Genomic DNA, 23,863 nt, shown 5'->3' with positions numbered 1-23,863 from the left:
AGACGTGAGGCCAGGCTGCGTCTCACCGGGTGCTGAGGGCCGTGCCTGTTGTTCTTGAGTGGACACCTTACTCAGTTCCCTGAATTAATTGGCACTTACCTACCCTTTTCCAGACGTGTTAATTTCACATCTTTAACTATACTGTTGACATTCAAAGTTTCCTCATAATGAGCTGCTATGGGAAACTGCTGGTGTTTTGGTAAACAAAATATTCGAGAAGTGATGAGAACATGTTTATGGTAAGTACTTGCAAATAAGTTGCAGGGGTGGACCATTCATATATTAAATAACAAGCCCAAGGTTTTGTGCCTAGGCTCAAGTGTTTCACCAGTAATCTAGCTAATTATTTTAAGTGCATTAATGGTCTAAAGTGAAGTGAACATGTGTGAGATGCCCTGCGCTTACATTAGGCTTTAAAGATATTTTATGCATCTTGCTTTTATCAAATGAACTAACTTTCATCCTAATCTGTCCGGTCACAGTTGTTTTAGCTGTTCTATCCCAGCCGTTGTGTTTGGTGCATCATGCAGTGGGGATCGGAAGTATTTGTGTTTGCTGTAGTCACTGCGTTGAGTTGCGTTACAGCAGCTGTTTTAAACAGCAACACCAAAATGCCTTTTGTGGAAAGTACTAAGGAAAATGGTTTCTCTCTCTCTCTCTCTCTCTCTCTCTCTCTCTCTCTCTCTCTCTCTCTCTCTCTCTCTCTCTCTCTCTCTCTCTCTCTCTCACACTTGTATTAACTTTTTTTTTTCATTTTTTTTTTTTTTTATAAATTATGTAATGTGATTGTAAGGCTGGAATACTGATTTGTTTTACTTTCTACTTGAAAAGCCTGGTCTTAATCCAAACTGTTCTGTTTCAGTGATCCTGTGCCCACTGTAGCATAAGATTCCTGTTGTGAGAGAGAAACCTGAGTAATCTACATCGATTGTAGCTTAGCCACCTCAAAGTTCAATGTGTTGCATGTACTGGGTTGCTTTTCCACTTATCACTGTGGTTATTTGGTTACATGTTTTCTGTCAGCTCAACCCGGTCACGCAATTTGCCTATTGTCTATCTTCTTACTAAAGGCATTTTAACCCCAACATTTGCCACACACTGGCTATTTTTTGTCAGTGAGGTGAACAATTCAAATAATCTGTAAATAGTTTGAGGCGATTAGTAATGCAACCTCAAACGCTTGTAGGGGTAGTTTCTCCAAAAGCTTGGAGGCAGGGAGGGGAGCAGTGCAGCAGGACAGCCTATGTGACAGATGATATCACGGGCCGGAGAGAGAACATCTGCGTAAATGCCTGATTAAAATCCACTGATCCATCCCTCTGCCCACTGGTGCTTGTCTAATGATGCAAGGATTTAAACACCATTTTTTTTTTCCAGATGGATTTCGTTTATTTTTTCTTGTTCTTAGTCAGTGGTTTCTCTCTGTTTAGCTTTTGGATATAATGGGGACTTAAATATCTGATTGTTTTTCTATTCGAACTACATTGCTGTGTCGAACTAGCACAGTTCAGATATCAGCATTAAAAATCATGTATCTTTCATATGGAAAAGTTTGTTATTGAGCGTGTTGATCAAACTACAAAAGATTCTTCTGCTGCTGCCTCAGGAGAATCTCCACTTAAACCTGCTTGGCAACACACACAGGGTTTATTCATACAGGTGCTCCAGTGCTGCATTAGCCATAAAGCCAGGAATCACTGCCTAAGTTGGATTCGGTACATTGCTGCAGAAATAAAGGCTGCTGCACTCTTTTCTGTGCATATCATCAATAATTTCTGTTGTCCCCCAAGGTGTTATTGATGAAACTGGCTGAATGCACTTTCCTGCTGTTAGACCTTGGACAGAAAATCCTTTCAGCAGAAACTCCCTGTTCATGAATGGCTCTTCTAGCATTGGTCCTCTTACATGGGATTTCCCTCTCTCCCTATAAAGTCTCAGCGTCTGTCTTCAGCCCAACAAGCTCATCTTCTGCTAATGTGGCCATGCTCTGCCCTATAGTGCTGACTGGTAATGAGGCTGCTAGGAAGTCAGCACTCTTCTGGTGTGCAGGACACATTAGTGGATTTCAGGTGAGGCATTTTATTGTTTAACTGGAACTACATCATCCGCAGAGACTCCCAAACACTTTGGCACGCGCTCTTAAAGGATGCGATTGACACATAGAAGTGCAACACCGAGCTGAGTGTGAAATATTGTGGTCTGTCACTGGTGGACAAATTACACATTTATTATTAGCTGGCCTGCAAGACAAGTCAAAGCTCCAATGTGTTCCCCAGACTATCATAATGAAAGGAAATTAGAATAGCAAGGCAAAAACACAATGTAATATGGGTAGCTGTTTAGTAAATTATTACAGACTAAAGGAAATGAACAGTTCTAAGATCATCAAGCAGATCAAGTTTGCTCCGTCAATGAAAAGATTACAAAATCTTTGGCTATTAGTTTCAGTTGACTGCTGTGATGCGCATTACACGTCACGACTAAATACCAAATGAAGGTCAAAAAGGCTGTAAGACCACTATAAATTCAAATCACACAATCTGCTAATATTTTGTCCTTTTCTGTGTTGTTAATGATGAACTGATAACTTTACTTCCTGTTTTTTGGTACAGCAGTGATCAGTTTTTGGCTATGTTGCTGAACAAGCTCAGAGTTATAAGAATGCATATAAGAGTATAATCTACAAATAAACACTGATATGTATTTATGTCTTATTCACAGGACAGTAATTTGCCCTCATTGTCCTATGACTGTAGGCCCTCTCTTTCCAATTAATTCTACACTCCTTACACTCCCGTTTCCTCAGAGTTATTAAGGCATGCGGTGCTTTGTCTACATAAAGCACTCTAGAAGAGTGGGAGGAAAATTCACAGCACAGTGATTTATCGAGAACTTGATCCTGGAGCATATGGACTCTCTCTGAGGGCGGGCAGCGCCACTGGGACTGAGAATGCTCCAGCTTTCTAAGCCACTTGCTGTCCCAAGACTCTTCACCTGTGGGACCGTAGACAGACACGTGACAGCTGTGTGTGTGTGAGGGAGGGATTTGGTTTGTAGAATGGTGGAGGCTGGGAGTGAGGTTTTCCAGGCTTAGTCTAAAGCAATTGAGTTAAGCGAGTTGTCCTGCCATAACAACAATCTTGGGTTCTTTACACTCATCGCAATCCAGAGATGACAAAGTAGAGCTCCTTTTGAAGTTTCAGTTATTCAAAAAGGAGCAATTTCTTACTTGTTCTATGCAATTTCTGTTATCCCATCTATAGCGTCTGGCTCTAAGGCAAAAAGTTATACATTTGTTTACTTTGTGGTTTGTTTGTTCTGCATGTAACTAATCAAACCAAAAAACAACCTATATTTCCTTAGAGATGTATAGGAGCAAATAAAGTTGGACTTAAGGCAATAAAGATCAGTCAGTGAAACATTTGTGAACAAATTGGTTGTGGAAATTGTAGAAAAGAAAATGGTATCACAATATCTTTCCAAATAAAAGAATATGTTTAAGAAAGCCTTTGCCGTAAACTTCTAGTATTTTTCACCTAGTTGTTTTAAGTGATTGTGAAGGGAAAAAAAGGTGGCGCTTTAAGGAATAAAAAGACCTGCGGTTTTGCATACCTGTGGCTTTTGTCTGCCTGATAAAGTTATAAACATGCTAAGAGTTACAGCAGAGGTAGCAGTGCAACGTGATTACAGCAGTAACAGGTCATGCAGCCTAAGGGTTTCAGTGCAATAGGTTGCTGTAGATATAGGAGTCTAGAGGGAGGGAGTTTTTGCAGCACTTTTGCCAAGTACGATGGAAAAGCAATGAAATAAGGAAGCTGATCAGGTAGACGTTATTAAGCAGAAATGCATTTTTCATACTGAAATACACACAAATAAAGAATTGTTGAACATGAAAAACACAGGCAATCATGAGCATGGAGAACTGAGAATCTGTACTAAATAACTTATTAAATTATCATATAAGTAACTACTTTAACCTGACCAGCATCTACAACATGTTTATTTGTTGGAAGAGGCTAAATAGGTGTGCATTTGATCATCTATATTGCTCAGATATGTGCGTGAGGGATACACGTGTGATCACAAAACTTGGGAAAAAAATGGAAGTGGAAATGGGAAAATATTTTTTAATTCTGACTCTGTGTTGGCTGTTTGCCACTGCATGTGCAGTCCATCGCACACACCGGTAACATATGCTGATAACAGTCCATTACAGAGATTTTACATAATAAATCTATTAACAAAACGTGCGAAAGGAAGTTCCGTACCTCAGTATGTGGTGAGCGAATTATGTATTTTGAGTTCATGGGCAATGTAAAATCAAAAGCTTGCTTATGGCTCCATTTATGATTTTATTCCCTTTTGTTTAGCATTGAAACTCAGTTGAAGTTAAACGGCTTTGAATTAGTTGTAACTTCACGCCGAAGATTAGTATTTCCGTGGTTTTGGATGCCTCACTTAGCAAAACAAATGTGCGGAAGTCATGGTGGCACATGCAGCTGCTCTGCTGGACAATTGGTATTAAGATAAATAAATCATTTGGGTCTGTTTTTTTTACTGACTGCTCTTCAGAGATTTCAGTCCCCACCAAGTTCTCTTGTTCCTCATTTAAAGGCTGACGATAAGCCTAGTTAGATGAGCACGTGTGTTGCGACACTGGAGGAACAAAACAAGACCTCACACCCAGGACATGCTGAGGTCACATACTGCATTTACATTAAAGCCCCAGCTTCAGGTTTTTAAAACTACACTTTATAAAAGGTTATTTTAGTTTAAGTTTAGATGTTATTAAAATAAAAGAGAATTCAGAGAGTATGTTTTCTAATTGCCTATGAAACTGTCATTTTGAGAAGCATGTTGAGAATTTCACGGCTTCAAACACAATAGTTCCTTTCTTGCAGTTGAATGAATGAATCAGGTTCTTAACATTTTCTTGGAGACTTGGACCATGAAAGGGGTTTTCTTAGTAGCTAAGCTTTGATTTAAATGGAAGAATTACTGCATGTGTACATAGCCACTGAAATGCTCAATCGTGTGTCTCACTTGTTTTGTCCATTAAAGTCAGTTTGCTACTTAATTACTGATTCAATTAAATCATCAGCTTCAGATCGCAGTTTTGGGCTGGAGATGTTTGTGTCTGAAAACACAATTTGATTCATAATTGTGATGACCATCAACTTGGATCGTTTAAATGTTTATTGTTTATCAATCTTTAGAACTGACAAAAAATAATTACTTGGGTAATGAGCTTAGTGACATTACGGTCACTGCTGTGAGTATTTGTGTCGAGCCTACAGTGCTTCTGACCTGGTTACACTTCTCTAAACCATGGTCCGATTTAGGTCAAGGCCAAGGCTGCTAGTGCTTTTAGCTTGGCAACAGCACGGTAAGCCTTCTGTTTTTGGATCAAAGCGACTCGACTTTCACGAGACACTTTGTGATACCATGTACATTTTTTTCTCTGCTCTGCCTGTAGGCTGGGTTTTATGGGTATGCCCAGGTTTCTTGTAAATTCCTGGAGCTGGTGACTTCCTTTTCTGGAAAACATTTCCCCTTATGAGATTTAGACCGCTTTCCATTTAAGCATTTCATGTCAGGTGCTTTTGTTCCTGTCTATTTAGGATGGGTAATGTCTATATGCAAATTGCTGAGTGAAATTTTCCATCTGCCTGAACAGTTCACAGATTTCAAATTGTGAAATTTTAGGGACTTTTAACACTATAGTCTGTTTGTTGAGTCCAGGTCAGAGTGCAGATGAGACATGTGACACGGTTCAAAAAGAAGAAGAAGAAAAACAGGTGGTGGTAATTACGACTACATGGTGTTAATGGGAAATAAATGATTAGATAATTGTATAATACATTATTATTATATTTTTTTTTTATAATTAAACACACCATACTGCAATTCTCCTTCAGCTGAGTTTGTGCATCACGGTCAGTTTAGAAGCAAAATGCACATGGTTCACTTGCTGAAGATAATACAGGGGTCAGATCAAATCATGCTAGGCTGTAACGCGCTGTTTAAATATGTCACCCGACCAAACCATTTGTCAGGAAAACCACAGTTTACAGTGTGTTTAGTTTGGAGAACAGAACACTAACATTTCGCACACGGCTGCTGGCATTCACCCGTACTACAATCCACTTCTGAGTGCACTCAAAGCAGCTCATAACTTTTATTTAAACCAGTTGGGTAGATTTCAAGCTTTTAATAGTTCCAGTAATGGTCCCTCCAGATGTGTTGAGAATGAAATAGGTGAATTCTGCACTCCGGTATAATAGGAATATTCTGATTTCTGTGCAGAATGTCAAGATCATATAAACTCCAGCCAAAGTACTAGAGAGATTGGATTTACTGATTTGTCAATCACTCATAACTTTATCTACATCAATATGTTAACTTGAAACTGTTGAGAAATTTAGGCTATAAGCTTTGTGAATAAAAATATGGTTGGCGCTGTGTGTTCAGAATGTAATATGGCCGAGACCGAGACATGATGTTTAGGTTGGGGAATGAGCATGCAGCTGCTCGGTCACCCCTGACACATTTTTTATTTCTTTTTTTGCTGTGTGAGATGGAGCACTTTTGCTGCAGAGCATAACTTGGGGTTTGCCTTGCCTGGGTGCTAGACTGAGTGTGTGTGTGTGCGTGTGTGTGTTGTATCTGCAGTCTGAGTTGATTAGCTTCTCACTGTAGCATACAGAGATAAGTTTATCTCCTGAGGGGTAACGACACAAATGTGCAGCGCAGTTTGGCTTGTGCTGGCCTGGCTTGTTATCGTAAAGTATAAATAATTCAGCAAGCAGAGCCATGTTTTGCAAAATAGAAAAGAAAAAAAGCTGTTATTAAAAATAATTAAAGACACAGTAAAGTTTGCTTGGTGCATGAATACAACCTAGCGTAGCTAACTATGGTTACCGAAGCCTTGCATGCAACGCAGTGCTTAAAATCGGAATCGAAAAAGGCTGTGCAATATCTCACAGATAAAAGCGTATTCTAACTCGCTTACTTTTGAATCACTTAACTGTAGCAGGTTGCTAATTCTTCCAGCAGGTTGATGAGGATTCACGATGAGCTCTAGGTCTTTCTTTATTACAGCCTCTGTGCTTAAATAAAAATTAAAAGACCTTAAACTGTAGATAATCCCCCAATCCCACATCCACTTTAAATTAGATCCCTATATTAACCCGATCACAGACATGATGCGATATCAAAAAAAAAAAAAAAAAAAAGCAGCATTAAGGGTCTCCCTTTTTTCCCAGGTCTGTCCTGCTGGCTCCAAATATGTTTCCTATTCAGGTCAGCTAAGAGAGTTTGTTAGGCAACAAGCACACCATTGTAGGCTCCGCTTTGTGGGTCCCACAGTGTGACTCAGCTTGGCGTTAATGAGAAATGGCTGGCAGTTCGGATGCTGCTACGGTTCATTCATCCCTCCTCAAATGGGCCAGACCTTGTGGAGGCATGGCTCTCTGTGCCATCGTTTGCCTGTTCCTGAGATCACTGAGTTCTCTGTGTGAAAGCTTCACATTTCAGATGGTGGTAAGAAGCACTAGTTTGATCAGAGAATTTTATTTATACTTTTTCTCAGGGGATGGTGTGTCCTGCTTTCACTTCTCTATTTTTCCTCTTACACTATATAAATAATACATACACTATATAAAAAAAAGTTTGTGCACATCCTTCCATTATATTCTTGTGGTTTTTGAACATCCGTTTCCACATTTAGTCATCAATTTGCTGTTGTAGTAAACTCGACTTTCCTGGAAAGATGTTTCACAAAATGTGTGTGGTTTTGAGGATTTATAGTCATTCAGCCACAGGGGTGTTAGTAAAGTCAGGTACTGATGTAATGTGAGAAGGCCTGGGGTGAACTCAGTCTTTCAGTTCATTCCAAAGATGTTCAATAGGGTTTGAGGTCACATCTCTATAGAAGGCCACTTAATATCTTTAACTCCAACCCATTCAAACCATTTCTTCCTGGAGCTTGCTTCATGCACAAGAGCATTTTCATGCTGGAATAGGTTTTGGTCTCCTAGTGTAATTGAATAGATTTAATTCTACCAATTCCAAAGACATCTGTTGTAACAGTTTCAGGAGGAACCACATATGGCTGAAAAAGTCAAGTGTCTTAATACTTTTGTCTAACGATTATTTTCATAATCGATTAATCAGACGATTAAAAATAATAATTTAAAAAAATATATATTTTTAACCCAATTTAGGGTATTTATGTGTAAAAGTATATGTAAAAAAATGCAAAAGCCACATATTGAGTTTACTTTGAATTAACTTTAATTTTGACATTTTGAAGCATTTTAAAGTCGCTGCTTGTTGAGGAGTGCATGGGGGATTTCTCCTTCGAACAAATTTACTCGTGCTGAGTTGTTTGCATAATCAAATGCTGTTTTGATTTGAAACAAAGTGATAATGGAATAGTTGAAGTGGCACGTTGACAGCCATGCATAAAAAACTCAATATAAAAAAAACTGAAAATTGTTTTGACAATTTTTGTTTAAAAACATAGGCATTTTGTTCAGTTGTGAAGATATAAGCATATAATTAGATTGTGTATAATAATGAAATGATATATCCATAAATTAAATATACAAATATTGAAAATAAGCACTTGAACAGAGTAAAGCCGCAGTAAATCACATTTGAAAACAGAAGTTACTGTTGTAGTAGAAAAATGCTATAAAAAGAGAATGGAACGGAGAGAAACGCAGCAAGCTACCAGACTTAATAATAAAACAAAGGATTGGTGAACAAATACATAAATATTCGCTTAAAAACCACAACAATTCCAAAAAAATATAATCGTTTACTGCTATTAGATTTAGTGTTTGTTCGGAAGAGTTTAATTGAACTTCAGGACAGTCGCATCATCGGGTGGCGCAAACAGTTTACACAATAGCACTTCATTAAACTACACCATTTTCACATGTTAAGAATTATACAGTTTCTGCTCACCGTGCTGACGTTTCGCCCTCCTCCGTGACACCAGTATGTTTTCTTTTCATGTGCTCGTGCATCATTGGGGTACTCCCGTGCCACACAAACTCCGCTTTGCATAACATCCAGGTAAAGTTTTCTTTATTGCGTTTAATATAAAACGCTCTCATGACTTGGGACGCACACTTTTCCCTTCTGCCGTTTAACCCTGTACTCTCCGCCATTTTGTGTTCTCTTACCGGCACGCTAAACTTGAGCAGCCCAACCAATCGATAACGGCATTTGTTGACAACGAATTTCATTATCGATTATTTTGGATTTTATCGATTAGTTGTTGCAGCGTTTCTTTCGTCTGCATATTGTTGTTTACATTTAATAAAGGCTGGTTTGAAGTTTAGGGGCATGTCAATAAAATTTAAAGGAACTAAAACCATTATCCATTTAGTCTCCTACAAAAAAATGTTTATCAGAAGCTGCTAAAAGTTTTGAATGGCATCGTGCTAAAATCTGTTTGTAGTCATGGTAACTGGATTTGTGACTTATATTTTGACACATTCAAAAGCTTTCAGAATCAAATGAATACCTTTATGTGGCCATAATCTTTAAAAACCTTTTCCTGAAAAGGTGAACATTGTACTTTAAGGACAGTTTCTTTTTTTTTTTTTATCAAACCTGTATCTTTGATGTCACAAATTTAAAGGCACAGGGGCCCAAAACATTTTAGCAAAATAATGTCCCTGTGTACAAGAGTTTGCTCGGTGAACATGTGGTTTGCCACGGTTGAAGTGGATGTTAAATGGGGTGTCATTTCAAGTTAATTCCTCTGGTTTTGGAATGGGATGGGACTTTGCACTACATTAAACATAATTATAAGTGGAAGTAATTAAGTGTTGACTTTTGAACAAACAGGTGTTCACTGTGAAATTACTGTGGTAAAAAAAAATATTTCTGGTATTTGCTGTTATTGGGAAATAAACTTTGCTTCACTGCGTCACTATACTTTTATTATTTGCCTATAACATATTTACCAGTGCCTTTACTAACCTCTCAGACAGATACAAAACATAATGTCCTCCTAAAATCAATAAGTAGTTTAAAGATGAAGTCTATACTGTATAGCTAAATAAATGAGTCAAGACTTGGGCAGGATTTGGATTTGGAAAGTGCTGAAGTCAACCTGACATCTCTTGTGCGTGATTTCTCGTTAGCACTCCTTTCCTGTATCTTCAGCAGGTAATGAAACTTTAGCATGGCTGATGGAGTGGACTCGTATGAGTGTGGAAAAGATGTGTCCTCTGTAACGTTAATTCATACATCTTGCACGACAGCTGGCTTGGACTTTGACATTAGCTTTGTGTATTGCTGTGACACACATTTCTAATAGCATCACGTGCATTTGCTTTGTGCGTTTGTGTTCCTAGGGGGTTTCTCCATGGTGTTCCTGGCACGCACCCACAGCGGAGTACGGTGTGCTCTGAAGAGGATGTATGTGAACAATGTACCTGATTTGAACATCTTCAAGCGAGAGATTATGATTATGGTAAGCGGCTATAATAAGCAAACCCTGCGCATCATCTTATACAGAACACTCAGCACACCATGAACTTCACAACACAATATTTAAAACAAGATGTTTCATTATTTATACCCAGTATGCACAATCGTTCAGAATGCTTGATGGTGTTTGTGATAAAATGTGTTCAATTATCATTTAAATCATATTGATTTTATTCTCATGAATTTGTAATGTGAACTTCCTCTCTGTTGGTGTCCTTCTCAACCTCACCTGCTCCGTTTGTCTAAACAGAAAGAGCTGTCAGGCCATAAGAACATAGTGAGCTACTTGGACTCCGTCATCAATGCAGTAGGAGACAGTGTATGGGAGGTTCTCATTCTTATGGAGTACTGTAAAGGTCAGACACTCTGCTTTATTCATCTATTAAATATAGTACCCATCTTTTTGCCCATAAGAAGCAATTTTTTTTAATTAAACCATAATTAACTAATTAATAGATGGCCTTCTAAACAAAGTTCAATTCCCAGCACCACCAAACTGTCCCTACTGAGCCGTTGAGTAAGGCCTTTAACCCTCAACTGCTCTTTTGTGTAAATAATAATTGTGTCGCTCTGGATAAAGACGTCTGCCAAAAAGATTTTCTTTACCCTTTTATAATGGCTGTAATCAAATTGTTCATAGTATGTTTTACTTTAAGCTCATGATTGCTGTTTTTTTGCCAGATAAACAATGCTATGAGTTAAACATGCAAGTAAAATAAATCATGTCAGTGCTTATTATCACAATAGTCATGCCCTTCCTCCCCAGCGGGTCAAGTAGTAAAACAGATGAACCAGCGGCTGAATTGTGGCTTCTCTGAGGCCGAGGTTCTCACCATCTTCTGTGACACTTGTGAAGCCGTGGCCAGACTGCACCAGTGCAAAACTGCAATCATCCACCGAGACCTGAAGGTACTACTCAGTACATGGAGATTTAGAGTAAAATATAAAGAGGTTTAGGTGCCAAAATCAACAATCCAGGCCTGCCAACATATTATCTTTTGTATCTTTGTTAATATTGGCATACACTTCAATTATTGATGTTTGTGTAGGCTGCAATCTATACAGTAGTCTCTGAAAGTCTTTAATATTGACACCACACACACACCGCCGACCCTTAACTCATTAGTAATTGTGTGTCTTAATTGTCTTCATTGTCCTTTTCTGTCTCTCTGTCAAGGTCAAGGAGGAATGTTCAAAATGTATTATTGATGCCACCAAACAATACTCTAAATATCGCAAAAACGCATCTGCTCTTAGTTCTTTAATCTGGTCCATTTTTTATTTTATTTTTTCCTTTGTCAAAGCTCTTGGCGTCTCTCCCTGCTCTGTGTATTTATACATAAACGTTGAGGGAGTAAAAGCCAAAAAGAGGAAAATAAATGCACTTTGCCCCTGACCAGGAGTTGTGCTAACTGACACCAGGCATTATTTCCCAGGATGGTTATTCTCTCTCAAAAACATTCATAGCCACATATTTTTAGGACAACCCGAACATGACACGCTTATTAGGCTCAGCCTTACAGGATCAAGGACCTGTTCTGTCAGGCAATCGTGAGCCCTCCACTCTTGTCTGTCATCAGCACTCCTCAAACACTTGTCTTAATGCAGGTGGAAAATATCCTCTTGAATGACCAAGGGAACTATGTGCTGTGCGACTTTGGAAGTGCCACCCACAAAGTGTTGCACCCGCTCAAAGACGGCGTGACGGCTGTGGAGGAGGAGATTAAGAGGTAAGCCCATGTTTATGTTATGGAAGTAACATATGAAAATGTTGACTTATTTGATGGGATGGGTCTGCAATCAGATTAAGATTGGTAATGATTTATGAGTTTTCTGTGTTCTGAGAAACTGTTTCTTTTCACTTCACGATTTTAGTCACGAGGAACGGCTAAGTGGAACTGAATTACTTTCTAGTCTTCTTGTTTTGTTGTTGTTGTTGTTGGTGTTGTTGTTTTGTTTTTCCCAGAGTGGCTTCTGACATGAACATATGAGTTTCAATCCATTTTTATTTTAAATAATTTATTATGGAATTTTTTATTTTTTTTTGCTACCAGTCATAATGTGAAACATTTCTGTTTTGAGCTGAAGCATAGAAACTAAAATGCATTTCTTTTAATATAAAATATATATATATATATATATATATATATATATATATATATATATATATATATATATATATATATATATATATATATAATATATATATATAATATATATATATTATTATTATTTTTATTTTTATTTTTTTTTCAACATTCAAAACTTTGTACATAATAGCATGCAATATATATCTTTCCAATCAATTGCATATTCATCCACTAGTCATCATTAATGGAGCAAAACAAGACAAGAGCACATGGACTTTAAACAGTTGTTAAGAGAAAATTATTTCTTTACAAACCACTGGCTTCACATTATCAGCACCCTCACAATTAAAGCTCTTCCTGTCCTGGAGTAGATAACAAAACCAATAAATGTCTGACAATGACAAGGCTGGAGACATTCCTCTATGTGCAGAAAGTGTAAAAAAAATAAAATAAAAAATAAAGTGTTTTTATATATTTTTTTTCTTCTTTGTTTCCATTCAGATCACAAGTTTTCAGTATGAGTTGAATGTCTGAGAATGTCTTAGTTGCATGTTTGTCTTATTATCTTTTTGAAAGTGTTATATATGCCAAGTTTGATCCTCCTGGCAGAGAGAACCATGTTTAAAGCTGGTTAAATATATAGCCTAAAATATCCTGGATTTATGATGTCATCTGTCTTTGCAAAAGTCTCTGATCCACCAGCCACAAAACAGCCATAAAGCAGCAATGATGCACAACCACACTTCCCTCCGAGTTATGTTGTCATTTATCAGGAGTTGGTGTGCTGGTGGGGAACGCAAACTAGTAAGAACCTTTGATCCTCTCTTCTTTGTGTGCAGGTACACAACCCTGTCGTATCGAGCCCCAGAGATGATTAACTTGTACCAAGGGAAAGCCATTACAACTAAGGCTGATATCTGGGTAGGAACAAGCACCTACCCGCCCACACACACACACACACACACACCCCCTTTCTGTTCTTTGGTGTCTTATTTAAACTCACTGTTATGCTGAAGATCTGGTTTGATGAGGCAACAACACAAACCCTGAAGCCAAACCGGTTTCTTTCAGAAATTAGTTATTTAATTTTCAGTTTAATTCATTTGTTTGCTATGTATAAATATAGTGGGAGCTCAGTGGTTAAGGTGCAGGGTTACTGATCGGAACGTCGGGGGTTTAAGCCCCGGTATCGCCAAGCTGCCACTCTTGGGCCCCTTAGCAAGGCTCTTAACCCGCTGTGCTCCAGAGGCGTCGTATCATGGCCGCGCTCTGACCACAGGTTCCGAGCAAGCTGGGATATGCGAATTTCACTCTGCTGTAATGTTTATGTGACAAAGACTGTTCTATTCTATATAGATCCCATGTACCACGGGGGCATAGGTGGGCCATGGAAAAATTGTCTGAGGACTGAGTTTTTGTCCACAAAACTTTGTTGAACTTTTTCTTCAGAATGAATTTTGTTTTTGAATGAATTTTAGTTTGTACTAGTCACGCTTCTTAGCGAAAGAATGAACAGAACATTGAAAGAACGTCAAGGACCAAACTAACCCACAACCACGTCTATTCCTCAGTATCCAGTATTTGTTTATAACATACTGTTCTGTTGTGCCGTTTGCCTCCACCCATGATGTTCTAATACACCCTTAGTACAATTTCTGTAATTAGTAATGTAAACAATGTTTGAAATCGGTACCAGAAGTCATGAGACATGACTTTATATGTTTGATATTTAATTCAGTTTTCAATATTAATATTATTAGTTCATGTAATGGTCATGGAAATAAACAGTTTTAAAGTAGTTGTGCTTCCCTATGTAGTTCATCTGATGGACATTTGCTGATTTCCCGGTGCTGCTCTAAAGATAAATGTGGTGGCCTCTAAGCAGAAAGCCTCCTCTTTTTTTTATACTTGATGCAAGGCAGGGAGCTTGCTGCTCCACACTCCACTAACCAAGCAAATGTCTTACGAGAACTAGATACAAGATTAAATCTCTCAGGAAGTTCAAATGCTTTATAATGGTCAGGGCCTTAGCCTAATGGTGTTTGTTAAAGCAGGCCATAGATCAGTAAAAGAAGTGATTTTAAAAATGTGAAGAATTGTGTAGTTGATCCATGATGAAGGAACCCTAGTGCTTGTTTCTGTACTTTCATGGTGGTCAGTGTGCACTTTGAGGCGAGATCCCTTGTTTGTTGTGGTGCAATTATAAAGGAGTTTACATTTCACTTTCTCTACCTCTTCTCTACCTTAGGCTCTTGGATGCTTGTTGTACAAGCTGTGTTTCTTCACACTTCCATTTGGGGAGAGTCAGGTCGCCATATGTGACGGAATCTTCAGCGTTCCAGATAGCTCAAAGTTTTCCTCTAAACTGCACTGCTTAATCAGTAAGTGCCAGTGCATGTCTGTCAAATCATATATCTCTTCATGCAAAACTGTGTCTTTGATTGCACATCTGGCAACTGGAAGGAGCTACATTTTAAAAATTAAAGGGTCAGCCTTCAATAATATTTACTGTGATTGTACTGCCACCTCCTGGTAGTTATAAAACACTGTCTTTTCAGGTGTTCATTCACTAATCCTTCCATTCACATTTTCTTACACTGGGAAGAAATAATGTATGGAACAACTAAAAAAAAAAAAAAATTCTCAGCTTTATGTAACTTAGTGTTTTATTTTCCATAATTGTAGGATATATGTTGGAGCCTGATCCAGAGAAAAGACCAGACATCTATCAAGTCTCTTACTTTTCCTTCAGACTAGCTGGAAGGGAGTGTCCAGTGCCAAATCTATTTGTGGGTTCTGTCATTATAATATAGAAGCATTACATTCAAAATTGCATGCCAGTTTGCAATGACGGTGAATTTTTGGGTTCTGTTGTGCAGAATTCCCCCATTCCCACCTCGCTGCCAGAGCCACTAACGGCCAGTGACATCGCTGCTAAGAAGAGCCAGACAAAAGCTAGGTATATCAAATTGCACACTGTGATTTTATTTAAATATTACTTCAGTAAATTCTGTGAATTTGTGGTAACTAAAAGAGCAACAGCTTAATTTTCCATATGAAAATCATAATAAGTAGCATCATTTAAGATTGTGCTGAATTTGTGAATGATTATCTTTATTTTTTTATTTTTGCAGAATAACAGATTCTGTTGGGCCCACTGAAACCTCGATTGCTCCGAGGCAAAGGCCAAAAGCAGCCAATAGCAATGTACTGCCACTGCCCAACTCTGTAACTCCTGTGAAAATGAGTGTCCCACCTGGGACAGTCAGCAACGGCCAGAAACGTATGTCTTTGTTTTTTGTTTGTTTGTTTTGTTCAAATTGCTCTAGTGTATACTTTGTGTATACTTTATTTTAGAATTTGTCTTATTTACTGAATTTAGTAAAAACTATATACAGACACTCCCCACTTTACAAACTCTTGCGGATACAAACAAACCTGTCCTCAAAGTGAAATTTGTTTGTAGTCGACGTGACGAGTCTACATGATGCACACTGGACTCGGGGCGAATGTTCTTTTTTTTTTTTTTATTAATTTTTATTATTTATTTATTGTATACCAATTTTTTTAATTTAGATTTGTTTTAGTATATTTTGATAATTTTTTTTATATTATTTTTTTATATTTGATAATATTTATAGCTCTCACATCATTAGGAGATATGCGTAGTTAATAACGAATACAGTAACAACTTGCGAACAAAAATGAATGGTATAAACGGTCGTTTGGAACGTAACCCGTTCGTTAGGTGGGGAGCGTCTGTATCTGGGACACGTTTAGCATTAAACCCTTACAGTATGGCGGTGGTTGTGTTTGTGGCTTTATCAGCCCAAGGAAACGGGCAACAGGCAGCTGTGCAGATGCAGAGCAGCAATCAGCACAACAGAGTGTTACAGCAGCTACAGCCTGGAGACCTGAGACTGCAGCAACTCCATCAACAGCAACCGCAACAGCAGCAACATAACGTGCAGCACCAGCAACAAGTTAGTCCACAGCAGCTACAGTACATTCAGGTAAGGCAGTGTAGGGGTTGAATAAAGCTGTTGGATTTTAGTAGTTGCTATGGTGTAGTAGGTGCATTTATAGTGCACTGTAAACTGCTCATTAACTATCTCTGTACATAATGATTATATAACTTGCATGCTAGATGAAAGAGATGAAGAAGCCATGAACTGTAATATATATATATTTTTTCTGGTTTTCTCGTGATCTCTCAGCCCATAGTTACATTAATAACCATAGATTTGTTTCTGGTTTGTCAAAGTGTACAACCCTAATATGCTAAATTGTAGAAATGATCAGGACAGGATTATAGCAATAAAATGCTAAACGTACAGTTTTCATTATCCTATTAGGAAACTTGCTCATCTAACGTAAATGTTAGATACCAATTTGTATATTAGGTAATAAATTAACTATGAGTTTGTGAATATCATACACTATGATCTTTCACTTGCTTGGGTTGCTAATAATTTTATGATCAATCTTTTTTTCTTTACATAATTTGCTTTCTTGTACTATTCAAGCCATGTTTAACAAAACCCCTACTGGCAGGTATTCAGAATATGTTATGGTATGTCAAAATAGCTGGCAACAACACCCTAAGTGATAACAGCTGTACGTCATGTGACCATGCAAAGCCACATGTCTTATTTATCGTGTTCGTGTTTTCGTCTGCTTGACAGGACCATACAAATTTTAGTATCTTGTATTCAAGCAGTTAAAATTTGGTGCTTTGAGTACAATTCTCTCATACTGACCACTGGATGATCAAGAACTCTGAGGATTTAAGAATTAGTCTCATCAGACCACCAATAATTCTAAGATACAGTGGGGGAACTACCGATAATGATTTTGTGATATTTCTTCTAATTTTTTATTTTTATTTTTCAAATAAATTAACTGTCTATATTTGTTAGGTTTATTTTAACAGAGAGACAGAATGTAAAAAAAATAAAAATCTATAAAAAACATTAAAGAAAGTTTATAAATTAACTATATTTGATTGAGTGAAATAAGAATTTGATCCAGTACCAAATTAGCAAGAATTCTGACTCCCACACACCCAAATTCGTCCTGTTCCTTTAAGAAAGTTCTCCTAATATCAACTTATGTGTATAAAAGACACCAGTCACAGAATCAACCTCTTCCATTCAAACCTCTCCACCACCAAAGAGCTGTCAAAGGACGTCAGGTACACGTTTGTAGACCTACACAAAGACATGTTTGATTCTCTGACGTGTCTTTTTATACACATAATGAGTGGATATTAGGAGTTATTTTCTGAAGGGACAGGACTAATTTGGTGGCGTAGAAATCAGAATTCTTGCTGGTCGGTAGGGGAGCAGCAAAAACGTATTTATCTTTATCAAATACAAAATAATTTATATTTAACATTATTGTGTGGGTGTGTGTATGTATATATGTATGTATGTGTATATATATATATATATATATATATATATATATATATATATATATATATATATATATATATATATAAATATAAATTCTTATTTTTTTTTTTTTATTGTTTCTCTCTCTCTCTCTGTTAAAATAAACCCACCATAAAAATTCTTTGTAAGGGGGTAAATGTGCAAAATCAGCAGGGGATCAAACAATTATTTCAACTACTCTTAGCAGTACTAAATAAACAAGAGAAAATTAAACAGGTCTCTTAAAATGAAAAATAATATATATAAAAAATTTTTTAAAATAATTTTTATTGCTGAAATTGCACACAAGAATATCTGTAAAAGATCTAAACCCATTTTGTGCATTTATTTGCCATATTACATCAAATGCAAATACAAATATATAAATAAAAAAATAAATAAAAATATAAAAAATAATTTCAGATTACTTTTTTAGATTACTTTTTACCAACTTTTTCTCACAATTCTGACATTATTTCTCGTAAACATCTGACATTTCTGTGGCATCCACCGGTAACCATGTTGTGGGTCTGAAATTTAAGCTGTTGGTGTAGGAACGAGGCTCCTCCTCTGTTTCGTCTCTTTCAGAGCTGATTGCTAGACAGAGTTTTCTCCAGGAATCGGAGGCTTAGTGTGATACCATGCAATTCTATTGATTGTAGACTATTTTCATTTTCAATGTGTAAAACTTTCTGGCACTACAGAGGGAGTGACTCTGCCCAATTGTCTTAAAAAAATAATAAAAAAAAAAAGTCGGATTTGCGAGAAAAAAAGTCAAAATAGAGAGAAAAGGTCAGAATTGACAGAAGTCGTAATTAGGCCCCTTTTTTTCTTGTGGCGGAAGCGGGCTTCCATATGATTCTGCAGCGTCTTTGGTGTTTACTTGTCCAGAGCGCTCCGAAGTTTAAAGGGGGGTGCGTCATTAATAATGGTGCGTGGGGAAACACTGTGTGCAGTTCATACAATGAAACAGCTTCTGCTGTAGTTATTTCTTACCTGACCCCACAAGTATTTCTCTATATTCACTACTTTGGCAGGTTTTGAAACAAATTGTAAGGGGATCTCTTTGAATGCTGTAGCATTACAATGATGTAAGTGGCCAAACATGTTTCAGCATGAGAGTGTCTCTTTAAACAAGTGAATTCCATGGTAACATGTTTTGCCAAGATTAGAGTGGATGGACTTTAGTGTGTCCTATCATTGGGATGAACTAGAATCCCACTTGTGCACCAGGCCTCTTTGCCTGATACTGCTAGAAGTTCCTGTCTTGCTAAATTAATCTCAGTGAAATATTATAAACCTCAAATATACAAATAATATATTACTGATATAATCATATGATTTAGATTAGTAATACATTCAAGGTCTCAAAACCTTGTAATTAATAAAGACTAAATGTGTAAGCAGTCACTACAGCAGTACTATAAGCATTATTTTTCGGTTTGCTCAAAGACCGAATTATTATTTGCATGCATTTGAGTGTTCACAGTCCTATAATATATACTGCTATACTGAACTACATACATAACATATATAAACATACATATAAATATCTCATCTCTGAACAATATATAATCTATAAAAAGTTGCTACAGTTGCCAATGTAAATCACTAGGAGGTGGGGTGGTTATTGTGTACACACCATTGAACTTCGATTAGTACATTCTGTCTTGAATTAATGGAAACAGACTGTGCCTAAAGCGGACTGTTGGGCACGGCTATTCTAGATAAGTTTTAATATTAGCGTGCTTCATGGAATGTCCCACATGTTAATTGATTTAGTGTCGGATTATTGACTCTGGCAGAGTTTTGATTTTAGTTATTTCAGACACACACAGACAGATGGCAGCATGGGCCATGCTTTTGAATGAGTACCAGACAGTATTTGGGAGTACAGCAGGTGGTCATCTGGTTAATTGTGTATTTCTCTGTTAATGGGATAGATGGCCTAACACAGCTGTCTTACGACTGCTAGAAAGCAGCTTTCTCTCCTCGTCCGTTCGTGACCGGGACATGTGTTCGGTATTAACTGAACGGGGCTTATCCCTGATCGGTTCTGCTTTATTTATTAAAAACGGATCAGCATGTTATTATTATTTCCCATCAGGGTCAGTAATTAAGGTCAAGAGCTGTGTGTAATAATAGAAATCTGTGTTTGCTCTGTGTGATTTCTGTGAATACAGTATTGCACATACCGCAGATCCAATTAAACCCTTAATATATGCGTTTCCTCATAGACGTTCCGTCTTTCCTTTTGCCTCATTTAGCAGTATCGGGCCATGCAGCAGAGCATCCAGATGCAGCAGCAGCAGCAGCAGCATATGCTTCAGCAGCAGATGCTAATGCAACAGTCCATATATCAACCACAGCAGCATCATTATGCAACTCTGGTGAGTACTCACACATTTACACAGCTACCAACATTCTTTTAAAAGAAAAAAAATAGCCAACATTATAGCTTAAACTAATCTAATTATTAATATTTATTAAGAAGTCATTTAAACATCTGTTTATTAATTGAGTTTGGTTATTGGTGTACTAGAGTTTAGTACCTTTCGATAGAACATTGTCATGAGCGCTGGGTTGAAACACCAACATGTGAATGTATGCAGATATTATTCACTTAAGAAAAGTCCAGTTGGATGGCAGCGCTCTGCCTCAAATACTAATTTGGCCGCCTGCACGCCATGCAAAAGCTCTTTGTGCCAAACGGTTGCTGAGTCCAAGTCGATGCCAGTCGGTCGCATCCATCAGTAATTCCTCCAGAAACGTATTTACGCTAAACACGAAGGCGACGCAACCAGGCTTCCTCTAAACACATAATGTTAAGGCGGCACAATTTTTAGCTCATTTTCCACCGAATGGTTACCATCTGTTTAATTTCAGCTGCAATCTGCTCCGTGCAGAGCCATCAGGGGATTGAATGGGGGTGAAATCGACCGATTCTCTGTGTTAAATCGTAACATATGAAGCAATTACACTGTAGGGAAATCTAAGCAGTTATCCATCACTCTCTCGCTGTCTTTGTGTCCTGAACGGTCACTTTGAGTTGAAAAGGACCTGGTGTACTTTTCCCTTTTTGACACCAAGCATTTGTGGGAGCTGTCTGAAAAAAACCCTGCCTGTGTGAAGTAGATATCAAAAAGGCGTAGTAAAGTAAATGAATTTGAATAATTCATCACTTCAAAGTGTATCTGATGCCGTCCTTGTCGATGGATGTTTGTGTGTCTGTGGATGTTTGTGTGTGTCCTCACATGTAGGTCACACAGAATCCCACAGTCCCAACTCTGTCATTATAGTTCATTATACTCATATTATGAGCCTCTTTTTCCTCAATAACAGATCCATCAGTATCAGCAGGCGTTTGCTGGCCAGCAGCCGTGTGCGCCAACACAGCAAGTCCCCTACGTTTCCCCCCTAGAGTTTCATACATCACTGAGCGCCTATAATCCGGCTGGAGCTTCACCTGTGGATGCCCCCTTCAGCAACACAAGGTAGTATCTCCACCTCCTTTCATCACTGGACTTTGTCTGTAAAAAAAGGCTTTTAGTAACAATACACACATTTTCTCCTCTGCAGAATGACCATGCCTAGTTCAGAGTTGGTCAGTCCGTCTCTTCAACCTGTGAGTAACCCGCCTGACATGTCTCGCTGGAACCCGTTTGGAGAGGACAACTTCTCGAAGCTCACTGAAGAGGAGCTGCTGGATAGAGAGTTTGACCGTCTCAGAGCAAGCAAGTGTAACAAATCTTTTTCATGGCAGGCCTGTCGACTTTCATGCACTTTGCACAAGAGCTATTCATTTTAACATTATAATACACTGTTCCCGAGCCTTCATTTAAACATTACGTTTCAGTGCATGTTTCGTTTGCTCACGTGTAGCATAAGGAATATATTCAGCATATCATTACTGAAAAAAGATTGAAGGTCATATTTAATTCAGTGTTGCCCTGTGCCTGAAATAACACTCTCTTCCTCTCCAGCAGATAAAGTAGAGAAAGCAGCAAGCTTGCAGGCAGGTGGCACAACCCTGCTGCCAGAGGACCCATTTGGCTCTGTGCCCTTTGTGGCCAACGCAGGCAAGTTCTAGAGGCTATGCCCCAAATAAAGACTCTGACCTTCTTATTGTCCCCCTTCTGCTTATATACTCTCCACCTCCTCAACTTCCCACTGAACCTTTCTGCTCCTACTCTCTGGATTTACTCCAAGTCACTTCTGGATCCGGGAGTGAGGTGGGATCGGAAGTCCAAAAAGTACAGAGATGGGCTGATGAGTAAGATGAACAATCAGGCCCTGTAAGCATGACACGTAGGAAAATGTTACATAGCAATAGGAATAGCCTTTACAGACTGCAAAAATGTGTATAATATATAGGTCTCTTTTTATACACTGAACTACATGACGTAGACTGCATCACGGTTTGTAGTACTAATATTTCTACTTTTTTTTTGTGTGCGCGCGCTACGGGAAAAGGACCACGCTTTTTGTATCGCAGCAATGAACAATGTAGTGCCTCCATGCTTTTTAGCTTGACTTTGACTTTTGTTGGGGAGGCTTCTGCACTTTATTGTTATAGGACAACAACTTAATTTTCTTTAAAAAAAAAAAAAAAAACATCTCTAAACAATTTAGCTGTGTACCAAAAGCGTCAGACTATTTTATTAAAGCAGCACATTGTAGGACTAAAATTTGTGCCACTTCAGTGTAGGTAGGGTTTATGTTTCAAATACGCTCATTTTTATTATTAAGTTAAAAGGAATGAGTTTTGGGAATCCATGAATATTTCAGCCACAAGTAGCTTTATATTAGTAAAGTCTAACGTATTGGGTCGCACTTCATCATATAAAGTGCTGCTAATAAAAATTTTGGATTCATTCATTTTGGCAGTTTTTACTCTCAATTGCATCAGTTTGGCATGAAAGAACAGTCCAAACCGTTTTTTTTTTCACTTATATTAAATGCTACATATTTTGTGTCTCAATTAGTAACTTTTCTTTTTTTTTTTTTACTTCATGTTGATAATTGTTGCGAAAGCCAGGATTTCTCAGGTACACACTCATGGATCTCACTTAATGAAACATTTCCAGGGATCTTCATAGCCACTGTGTTTACTTGTTCTGAACATGCCAATTTTGCATGAAGTTAATCACAAGTTTCTCTCCAGTGTTAAAATTGGCTTAGATTCCCTCATTGAGCCTTATCCCTATTTTTTTTTTTTTTATTTTTTTTTTTTACTGTGAAGATACTTTGCGTTGCCAATTTATGGAACGTTGGCAGATTCATTACGTTAGGATGAGTTTAGACACATAATCAGAGGACTGTTGGAGCTGTGTAGGGATTTCTTTATTTTTTTTTTTATATAATCTCAAAATGTGATGCTTTGCTATGTAGCCTATGTGTGTATGCATTCACTTTTACTTGTTCACTTGTTACTTTGTGCCATTGAACCAGGCTGTGTCTGAGAATGCATGCAATTTGTTACAAGAAAAGAATCGTACACATGCTATACTTCATTGCTGCTTTCTCATTCATTCATTGATAAAAAAAAAAAAACAAAAAACTTTTACTGACCAAATACTGAAGTCGCTTTAGTAATTACTCAATGGGAGATATTTAATAACCTACTAACTTTGTGTGCACATACAAACATTCTCTTATCAACTATTGCAGTAGGAATACCTGTTAATTCATGCTAATATCCAGTCAACCAATCACGTTGCAGCAAAGGAACTCTGGAGATGCAGTATGCTAGAGTCGATTTCTGTTTCTGCTGTGCATGATTGGAGTGGAAGTTGAAGTGGCTTTATTGGCTGTAGGCCATCTGTC

At 37.8% G+C, this 23,863-nt stretch overlaps 1 protein-coding gene across 10 annotated transcripts in view; it reads left to right on the top strand.

Annotated features, from left to right (window-relative positions):
* bmp2k (BMP2 inducible kinase) overlaps positions 1-23,863 on the top strand; it is a 43,243-nt gene that overhangs the window by 12,905 nt on the left and 6,475 nt on the right. For 2 of the 10 annotated variants that reach the window (XM_083526827.1, XM_083526830.1), the window contains 14 exons: positions 10,377-10,495; positions 10,763-10,868; positions 11,279-11,421; positions 12,121-12,242; positions 13,442-13,523; positions 14,851-14,983; positions 15,288-15,391; positions 15,482-15,561; positions 15,737-15,885; positions 16,431-16,615; positions 20,305-20,427; positions 21,380-21,531; positions 21,617-21,777; positions 22,021-22,116. In XM_083526827.1, the coding sequence (XP_083382953.1) occupies positions 10,377-10,495; positions 10,763-10,868; positions 11,279-11,421; positions 12,121-12,242; positions 13,442-13,523; positions 14,851-14,983; positions 15,288-15,391; positions 15,482-15,561; positions 15,737-15,885; positions 16,431-16,615; positions 20,305-20,427; positions 21,380-21,531; positions 21,617-21,777; positions 22,021-22,116 (1,755 nt within the window). Of the gene's footprint in view, positions 1-10,376; positions 10,496-10,762; positions 10,869-11,278; positions 11,422-12,120; positions 12,243-13,441; positions 13,524-14,850; positions 14,984-15,287; positions 15,392-15,481; positions 15,562-15,736; positions 15,886-16,430; positions 16,616-20,304; positions 20,428-21,379; positions 21,532-21,616; positions 21,778-22,020; positions 23,770-23,863 lie in introns of those variants that run through there. The other 8 variants (XR_014531063.1, XM_083526829.1, XM_083526823.1 and 5 more) reach the window with 8 other exon arrangements.

The sequence above is a fragment of the Silurus aristotelis genome, assembly GCF_946808225.1.
Source record: "Silurus aristotelis genome assembly, chromosome: 23".
Taxonomy (NCBI): domain Eukaryota; kingdom Metazoa; phylum Chordata; class Actinopteri; order Siluriformes; family Siluridae; genus Silurus; species Silurus aristotelis.
This window is presented reverse-complemented; position numbering and strand designations above follow the sequence as displayed.